Source organism: Geospiza fortis, unplaced genomic scaffold (assembly GCF_000277835.1).
Source record: "Geospiza fortis unplaced genomic scaffold, GeoFor_1.0 scaffold192, whole genome shotgun sequence".
Lineage (NCBI taxonomy): Eukaryota > Metazoa > Chordata > Aves > Passeriformes > Thraupidae > Geospiza > Geospiza fortis.
This window is the reverse complement of record NW_005054315.1, coordinates 887,722-897,946: the sequence shown is the minus strand read 5'-3', so window position 1 is coordinate 897,946 and position 10,225 is coordinate 887,722. Positions and strand designations below refer to the sequence as shown.

Sequence of the window (10,225 nt, the reverse complement as noted above, 5' to 3'; positions counted from 1 at the left end):
GAGACAGACATGGTGAATATTTCATCCCTTCACACATGGCAGTGGGAAGAAAGGAAAATGTCTACAGAAAAACCCCAATTAGGCAGCTACAGAATCATTCAGTGAAGTATTATGTATGTGAAATGTGGGATTGTATCCAAAGTCTTCTGCAGACCATGTTTTCATTTACATATTATGTCTTCTTTCTAGGGATGTCACTGCTGATCCTGAGAGCAGGTTACCTCACAATGTTTGAAGAACATAAATACTTCATGTCTTCTTATTGCCATTCATGTATGCTGCGTATATGCTCACATCTGTACACTCACTGACACCCATACACATAAGATTCATGTGTACAGATATTTGCCATGCATAAAAATGACAGTATCTCCTATAATTTTGAGCAAATAGGCTATGCCATAAACAAAAGCACCTACTGGAGGGCACTAGTGAATAAAGGGTTGATAACTGTGTATTTTTACAGTGACAAAACCAACATTGTGAAAATGACTTTAGCTAGTGGGGAGAATACAATGTAATTTCAAAAAAAAAAACAAAACAGTAACATAAAAAACTAAACCAGATTTGCATAGGTGCAACCTGTGCAGTCTTTGCCACTTGTGCTCTAATTGATAATGTTTTTACTCATTTCAATTTTATGTTCTGCCTTTATGTTACCTGTTGTACATTTGAAGGCAAATCAGCTATGAATATAAAACTACTATAATAATCTATGATTCAACACAAACTGATCAACTCCACTGCCCCCAAACAATATGGAAAACACAAACCCAATTAAAACCAGTAGCAATAACTAAGTTTGATATCCTAAAATATATTTGAACATATTTACTCTTAGAAATTCATCTACCAGGTTGAAAAATAGACTCTGATATGAACTATCACCTTATTTAATGAACAGTTACTTCTCTTGTGCCTTAAACCCACAGAAGCACAAAACAAGAATTACCACTAAGTGGCAGTATATACATATAAAGAGCAAGTCACGAGTACTTGCATGAAAATGTCTTATAAAGAGATTGCACTACTTTGTTACATGGAATATGTTAGCACTACCTGCAAAAAGGTTTTTGCTTTAAAAACAAAGTATTAAAATGATAGGCCAGCATTTGTAGGCCGTTTTACTTGCCCAGTGGAAACTGAATTAATATACTCATAATAAAATCCTATGGTTTTAAAACAGGTTTTCAGACCTTAAAGGTGAATAGAACTTTTGATTCTATCTTGTGATTTCATTGGTCTCAGCTGACTTTTACTTCATAAGGGATGCATTAAGCAGCTTCTTGTTACCGATAAGTAAAACCTTACAAAAGGAAGGCCTTGTAAAATCATGGCTCAGGCCTGTTACTTTGGTTAACTGGAAAAGGACTGTGGGAAAGAGACTCAGCTGAATTAGGGGTAGAAAAACAAGTTATGTAACCATGGTGTGTTCACATCACGGTGTATGGTGGTTGAATTATGTTTGTTATGATTTAAAAGTACGTAGCTGATAACGTGCTAACTGCTCAAAAAGGCCTGTTTTTTGCAATAAAGCAGCTCTCCTTTGCACCTGCCTGGGGACTGCATCACTATGGACCCTCACCCACACACTCTCCTTTCAAATTGACTTTGTAGCACTCTCCTCTCACACACAGGCCCATTTGTTGCTAAAGCAGCATCAAACAGGTTGATGACTGAAGAGGATGAGCACCTATGTAGCACCTAACTCAGCACTGTGCTGCCTCAATCAAACAAATCAAATAGAGTCTCCCTCAAGAGATGACTCAAAGGCTTAACACCAAGCCTTGTCACACCACTCTTCTGATACAACAGGCTGGTTTTTACCTCCCTTTTCTTGAATCCCAATGCTCTTGTTTACTCTTAAAAACATGTATTATGGTATTGAAAGAGTAGTCCAAACAGAGAGAAGAGAGAAATCATTGGGAGGGAGCCTCTGCATTACCAAAACTCACATACGTAACTAAAGCTAACAGTAATACAGAAGCTAGATTTAAATAAATCAGTTCTGCTGAAGCTGGCCTTATGGTTTCTGTCTAGGTTTTCACAGTTTCATTTTTGCCCCAGACTAGTGAAAACTCTGTATCCAGTTTTAAAATCACTCTTCAAAAATCTCTAAAAGGTAACTAGAAGGAAACATGAGTTATTAAACATATTCAGTATGTATGGAGGATTAATTTATGTATCTTAGTTCATATTATTTTCCTGAACTCCCTTTTTACAACATGACCGCTGAAAACTTAAATATACAAAACCAGCCATATAAAAATATTTTTCTGTCATTGCTTATGTGTGATATTGCTCCTGGTTATACCTAAGGGATAATACTGCTTTCCATTCAGCCATTTAAAGATTATAATTTCCTTCATATTAAGGGATTTGATATGTGTGAACCACATGGAGTGTTAAATCAAATGCTGAGCACCTGAAATCAAACATTTTTTTCCTAACTGTTTAGCATGCAAAATGTAATTACCAGAACAAAACCCAACTTACCTGTCCACCAGTTTTTTTGCAAATCCAAAGTCAGTAAGCTTGATATGTCCTTCTTTGTCTAGTAATATATTTTCAGGTTTTAAGTCTCTGTAAACTATTTCTTTGGAGTGCAGGTATTCTATTGCACAAATAATTTCCGTTGAGTAAAACAGTCCTGTGCTGTTGTTGAAACGCCCCATGTTGCGCAGGTAACTAAAAAGTTCTCCTCCTGGTACATATTCCATTAGCATATATAAAAAACGTTCATCGTGGTTGGTCCAAAATCTGTAACAAAAGTATTGTTTTACTGAATAAAGAAATTATGTCTTTGACTTGCTTTACAAGTAAATGTCTGTAAAATGGCCTCTGCTACCTCAACCGTGTACATAACTAATTTCTGATTCCTTGTCTGCAAACATTAAAACCTCCAAGAATCCAGCAGGATTATGTAAGACATTGGAGTAACCAACTTAAACTACACAACAAAACCAGATAGCTGAGGGTAAGTAAAGCACAGGACAAGAAAAAACACTAATTGATAGATTCTGTTTCATCATGCAAAACAGGTCTCTTCTAAGCACCAAATAACTGACCTGATATAAAGACCAGACATCTTTTACACACCTTGCATTTTATATTATCAAGCATTACCAAAGTGATGGGGGTAAGCAGAATCTGTTTTTTAGAGACTTCCATGACAATATGTTCAAAACCAGACATCAAAGAGTTGCCCTCCTGTCCTATGCCTTCCTCCTCAGAGATACACAATCCCAACTCAAGCATCAGATGACAATGTTTGATCTTCTATGGCATCTTTCACAAAAACAAAAATGATAGCAGAACAAGATTCATTTCTGTACCTCAAAATGAATCCAAGGATAGGTACCCTCCCATTCCTCAGAATATCACCTTTAATTTAAGAGCTATTTCTGTGGTAGCCAGAGAAACACAAAGAACCAGTATAGAGGAAAGAAAATAGTTATATGTGGCTTTAAAATGCTTCATTACAGAATATAGGACTCTTCTCTTCTACATTCCCCTAAACTATCTTTTATTTCATTCTATCTACATTAAACAAGTCACCTTACACCTAAATGTAGCTCAACAGTTAAGAAGAAAACAAATAGGTGGCAATATCTTGAAGAACACTGCCATTTAAAACAAAGAACTATCCCTAATACCGTAATAAAAGATAGAGAACACTGTATCCTTACCTACCTTATTGATACAGTGATACAAGGACTAAAGCTACTTCAGCTTCTAGTCAGTGCTTCTGCAGTATCACAAATACCTCACGGTTAATCAGGGCATAGAGCCTCAGGAAAGGTGAGCAGAAACTGAGCTCCACAACACATGAATGACTTTTACTCCAGAAGATTTTATTTTCGACAGTAGCACTGTGGCAACCAAGGAAAAAAGACAGACTAACAGACATAAGCTACAGCCCATCACTGATTCCCTCAGTGATGGAGAAATCGGAGCCCAGGCTTGTCTTCTGCTTTTATGGAACTTCTTCCCTATCACAGTCATCAACATCATTAATTGGCTATTGATGATGTTCACAGCATCTTTACAGACTACACAAAAACACTCTGTACTTTACGTAATTAGGCAAAGTTATATCTGCAATAAACAATGAAAGAAGAGCAGAAATGGGTGAAACAAAGCAAAACACATATACAGAGGAAGAGCAAAATCTGACAATACAGAGGGAAAAAAAAACGGAACTTCTGCATCATTAAGCACAGCATTTTTACCAGAATTAATTTCTTAAAAAACTGACTCTTAAAGTTTTGTCTATCCACAGAAAAATGGATACATTATTTGGTATACGTGAAAAAGAGCAAAATGAAGAATTTCTGTACTTGCCATTCAGACTGCTTTAAATGGCAATGTAATACTAAAAGAAAAGAAAAAAATCACAGAAGCTGTGATTAGAATAACATGTGGTGTCATTAACTCTACAATTCAGCTTGCTACATAAACTTGAGATGCCACTGTGAAATCCTACAGAGAAACAACCTGTTTCAGCTCATACAGTTACAAGACACAGTTGATTTTTATTAATTCTTCCTCTCTTCAAAAACATGTCAATATTACATCTCACTAAGAAGAGCTGCACCACAGTGAATATGACACATTACTCAATTGTCAGTAAAGATTGCTTAGGAATCTCCAGTGATCAGTTGTTGTAGAAGCACTTAGGAAGCATTTAGAAAAAAATTGCTTAAAAAAATACATAGATAAATAACGCCAGTGTCTACAGAAAAACTGTACCTCCCTATACTTAGAATAGGTATTTGTCAAAAGCAACAGGTAAAGGAAAAAAACCCCATCCTTTACATATAGGAAAACTTATGGAATTTCCAAACACCAGAAAACAATCATGTGCAGCATTACTTAATAATTTTCCATCATAAAATCCTGAAATACTATGCTGCACTGACACCAAAGGGAAATGCTATCTGTGTTAAAGATGGTGAAGCTAACTGAAAACATAAAAACCAGACCATGTAGATAACACACTTTAAAGGCATTAAAGCTGTGCTATATAATTTTTCCCTGTTTTTGTTAAACACTTACAGTAAAATAATTAACAGATAAAAAAACCAAACACATATTGGGCAGGAGGTGGCTGAAAAACAACTTTTAGTTACACAAAAAACCGCAGAAAGTGTTATATGTCATACAATCTAGTGATAATCATCCACAAAGGTTTGTTTAACCTAAAGCACATGAATATCTTTGTGACTTAAATTTTAACTACCTCACTTCAACTATGTTGCTTGGAGTCTCCTCTGACAAGGGAAAAAGGCATCACATGGACAATTACATGAACACAGCTGCTGATGCAACATACCATTGGACATTTCAACAGAAAAAGCAGAGCTCTAGAAGACATGAGAAATGTTTGCTTTGCATACAAAGAGAACTATTTGAACTATGTCCTTTGGCAACCTGAAAAATCTGATATTTTGTAAATAAGGTGTGAATGAAATCTAGGAAAACTCCCCTGGTTTGGATTTTTGATGACTTCTATATGAACATGAATCCTCCCTGTCTCTAACATATCACCCAAATTTCTCTACTCCTGACACACAGACCTACCGACATGGGGTTTGTCTGGGAGTTTGCTTGTTGCTTTTGGTAGAGTTTTCTTTTCAAGAATTTCAAGATGTACATAGATATATATACAAAATCCTGTTCCCCCCATTCCATCCATACTTCAATCAGTCTAACCAGATGTACTCAGCTTCTCCATCTTGCATTCTTCCATGAATCTCAATCTCTACATATTCTAGAACTTGTCTTACTGCTACTATGCCACACACAGGATTTCTGAATGCTAGGTGGAAACTAACAGCATCATGATGCTGGGAAAAGCCAACACCACACCAGGGAAAAAGCCTCCTCCTACAGGGCTCATTCCATCCTCTGAGTGACTATCACACTGTTCCCTTCTTCTTTTCCCTCTGATACTTGCCTAACCCTGGCAGGAAGCTGCACTCCCTGCAGCTAGATTAACTAATGCTAATTTTGTCTAATTCTATGTAAAACTGATTAAGGCAGGTACATGGAAACAAATCTTAGTTAATAGCCAGCTGTGTATCCATGCATGAGAAAACATAAATGGAAATTAACCTGCAATTACCAGAGGTTTAGTTATGCTATTAATAGATACAGACTGAGATATACAAGAAGCATTGTCGTGCTGTGAACAGAACAGTATGATACCTTCTCTCTTTAACAATGGGACCATTGGGATCATCAGAGTTACTTCAATTCTACTAAAAAAGAAGTATTCTTTATGAACTGTGTTGAAATAATGCTTTTCAATAGGTTCCATCACTTAACAACCTCAAATACAGGAATACAAAGTCCAAGAAGTGCTGCAGTCATTTAAACTCTATAAAAAAAAGTTTGCAAAAGTTCACTTAAGTTTTTAAAAACTAGCTATTTAAGTCTGGGAATATCTTTAGCTATTTACCAATATCTACAGCACATACATGCAGAAATACTTTCATCACAATTCTAACATCAAGAATCATTCTAGAAGTCATTCTGATAAGCCAAAGCTAACAATTCTTCATTAGTATTTTCCTCTCACTTCAGAAAATGTCTCTTCTGCAGTGTGAAGAGAGAAAACACCTTATAATAAATTGTTTCAATGTTTAAATAATGCCTCTTTATTTTAAATTCTTGACTCTTCTGAATTATGTACTTCATTCCAAAGTCTATTTTAATCTAGATTACATATGAGAAATTAAAGACTCAGTGTTGGTAAAGTACCTAAGAACTTGCAATGATATTCTGGAGTACTTTAACTGCACTTCCTGTATGAGTGAAATGAATTAAAAAAATAAAACTACTTACAATCTGATCAAAAAAGGGTGGTTGACTTCTTTCAAGACAGACTTTTCATTGTGCACGTGTTGCTCTTGCTTCAGTCGAATGACATCAGGAATGCTCATTACTTTCAGTGCAAAGTAACGCTTGGCCATTTTTTCCTTCACCAGATGAACACGCCCAAAGGTACCTGTGCCTGAAAAGTTGGAGAAGAAACATCAACTTAGCATAAAAAGGGAAAAAGAACAATGATAATTTGCTAAATTAAAACCTACAGGACTCCAATTATTCAGGTGAGGAGATTATAAGATTATAAACTTAAATGTGCACAGAGAGGCAAAAAGGCACAGAGAGATAAGGAAGTGATGGCAAAAAACACATAATATTTGCTGATCAATCTAAAAATTAATACATTTTTTAAAATCTGCTTATAGTGCTCAGCGCTATATCACTTGGAAACAGTAGCGGTCTGGCATCCCTTTTTTTTACAGTTAATGTACTCCTTTTTGAACCCACTCTAAAAAATAAAGAAGGAAAATAAAAACGTAGTGACTTTTAAATAAAGCATTAGGCATTTCTCTATTCAGCAGTCATTAAAGTTCCTTCTTTTAAGTACATTGCACTCAAGACAATCACATATAACTGAACTGAGTATCTCTTTTAGTTTGAAATCAAAGTTCATACTGGCACATTTAGCCAGACTGCTATTTGTTGGGCAGCAGTTTCACACATTTGAAGACCAACACAAATTTCAGCTTATTAGGTTATTGCTTACTGTTTTTCTGCTCATTAAACAATGACACACAGGTTCCATTACAACAGTGCACCTGTTATTTTTAATGCCATTCTCATGTACCACTGTAAAGGACACCTGGCATTAAAACCAAGCACCTAACTTGTGAAAGATCCCTCTCTCCAGAAAAGTCAAGAGCTTATAGTTCAGCTCACTATCATCCTCTTATTTGCACATACCCTAGGAAAGGCAGCACACAGACCTGTTACAGTATTATTCACTGCTTTGTTACTTGATTTCAGATTGTGTTGATCAGTTATGACCAATTTATAGTAAAGACAATTTCCTAAGATGTGCAACAGGTACAGGGAAAGAAGTGTGTATGTGAAAGGATATACGTTTTTGAGAGATAGGCAGGAGCAAGAAACCAACAAATGAACTTCTAAAATCGCATTATTGGGGAGATGCGAAAAAAACAAGGGAATTTTTGCTTCTGCTAGCTTCAATTTATGTTTGAAGAATTTGTTTTCTGTATGTGGATTCTCAGCTAAAAATTTTTATGTTAAATTTAACAGTTTTTCTTTCCAATCACTTAAAATGTTGTTTAAGACAGCATTTACTAAAAAACACTAAAAATTACTAACTCCAGCAATCCAGTTTTATTGAATTTGCAGCTCCACTACCAATACAGATTTCAAAGCCGGTTTTCAAGATAAAAGTTCTCACTACACAAATACATCAAGCATTACCATTGTCCAAGCACAAAAGATTCTATCAAAGAAGTTTTACATTCCCACGTGTCCTGAGTTACAGGTCTTTAACCATGAAAACTATACAGATCTCAGAAAAAGCCTGCTTTTATAGCAAAGTAAACCATCAGGTTACCCTGGAAAATTTATCATGCAATGAAATCCTTTAACAATGTAGTCACATTACGTGACTATACCTGCAAACAACTGTATTTGCTCAGGGACAGGCTTCTGCAGTAAAAAAAAACCCAAACAAATAACATAAACCCAACAAACAAACACCAAAAAAAGGCCCAAAAGTTTCCAAGCAGAAACGTCTGTTCAAACTACGTTAAATATCGATTACTTACATTTACATTGCATGTACAGACAAAAAAAAAAAATTAACTCTGTTATTTCTGAATTAGGAGCTGAAATTTAAATTTTGAGTAAAAACATTTTGAAAAATAATGATAGTCATATGGCACACTAAAACTAGAAACCATCTTTCATTTTTGAGACTTCCAAATGTGGACTCAGGGAAATTAACAATACTAACCCCATAAGCAAATGTGGTTTTACATGCATTTTGATACTTGTACAAACAAAGTGCTTCTACAGACATAACAAACAGGAAAGTCAAAAGCGAACACATATCTAATTGTTCCTAGATCTCTAGTGATTACATGCTTCAGGACTTGTTCTACTTGTTTAAGAAATTTTTATTTTAGAATGCTTTACTTTTCCTTATGCTATTAGTTTCTCTTTACAAACCACTAGTCAGAAATAACAACAACAACAATAGAAATCACAAACGCCACCTAATTTCAAAGAAGAACCTGACAGAGACTTATTTAGCAATTGTTCTAACTTTGGAAACACTTCCTCCATAAAAACACCTCTGCCAGGAACAGCAAAGCCTGGCAGGCTATTCCAGAATAGTGGCAAGGCCCTAATCTACAAAGCCTCTGGGAAAACCAGACGACCACACAGACAGGCACAAACACAGAACCTCCTTAACCAGTTTTATTGCTGAACTGATCCCAGGCGGTCTATTTTCAAACATCTTGAGCACACTTGCAAGCAACTATGAAAATCAAGACCATAAAGACGGAGAAGCCATCTAACACTTGTTTTCAGACATGTCTTCTCAAAATATACATTTTCTCCCCATCAAATCTTCTAAGAAAATCCATTAAGCCTGCATTAGCTAGCAATACCCACAAACCCACCACTCTTCCATGTGACTAATTGCTCTGCCTTTTTCTTGTTTTGTTTTATGCTTAGCCAGTCTTCAAATAACCAGATAAAATTTGCATAAATTACTGCAATTAAAAATCTCACTTCAAACCCGCTCATACTTTTAGCCATTTCTGCTAACATTTTTTAAGTATTCTTCCTTGCAATTGATAGGGAAGGTAGGAAGCTGTAACAAGATGTTATTGTGGTTGTTTAGCATAGTCAAGTATATCTGTTTTATAAGAACAGATTGCTGCGTTGTGAGTAGATGGAAATTCTGACCCTCAGATTCATAAAAAGAAAACTAAAAACCTGAAGCAGTAAGTGGCACTGAGCAAGACAAAGGCCCAGCTCCATAAATTTGAGGTAAGATTATTGGCAGCAAAAGGCAGTGTTATTAGTCTTCCATCAAAGCCCCACTCCAGGTGAAGAGACACCTAACTCATGAAACAATTTCTGTTAATCCCTATGAAAGAACTGTTCAACAATTTCCCCTGATCACCTCAGAGTTCAGCTGTGTGAACCAAATGAAGTTGACCTTTTGTGACAGATAAGTAAACATTCCTTATGATTACCTTAAAATGGAAATATTCTATACTTGTCTGCAAGAATTAAGGGAAACAGTGTTCACAGATTTGCACTTTAGTCTATTCATGTTTATTTCATATTTAGCTCAAACCAAGAGAACTCAATCATTGTACCA

The 10,225-nt window shown here is 35.6% G+C and overlaps 1 protein-coding gene across 1 annotated transcript in view; it reads right to left on the bottom strand.

Moving 5' to 3' along the window:
* Positions 1-10,225, bottom strand: part of PRKX (protein kinase X-linked) — a 92,575-nt gene that overhangs the window by 23,077 nt on the left and 59,273 nt on the right. Inside the window, exons 2-3 of the mRNA XM_005420014.2 lie at positions 6,850-7,018; positions 2,497-2,760 (exon numbers count right to left, since the gene is read on the bottom strand). Coding sequence (XP_005420071.1) covers positions 2,497-2,760; positions 6,850-7,018 — 433 coding nt within the window. The remainder of the gene's footprint in view (positions 1-2,496; positions 2,761-6,849; positions 7,019-10,225) is intronic.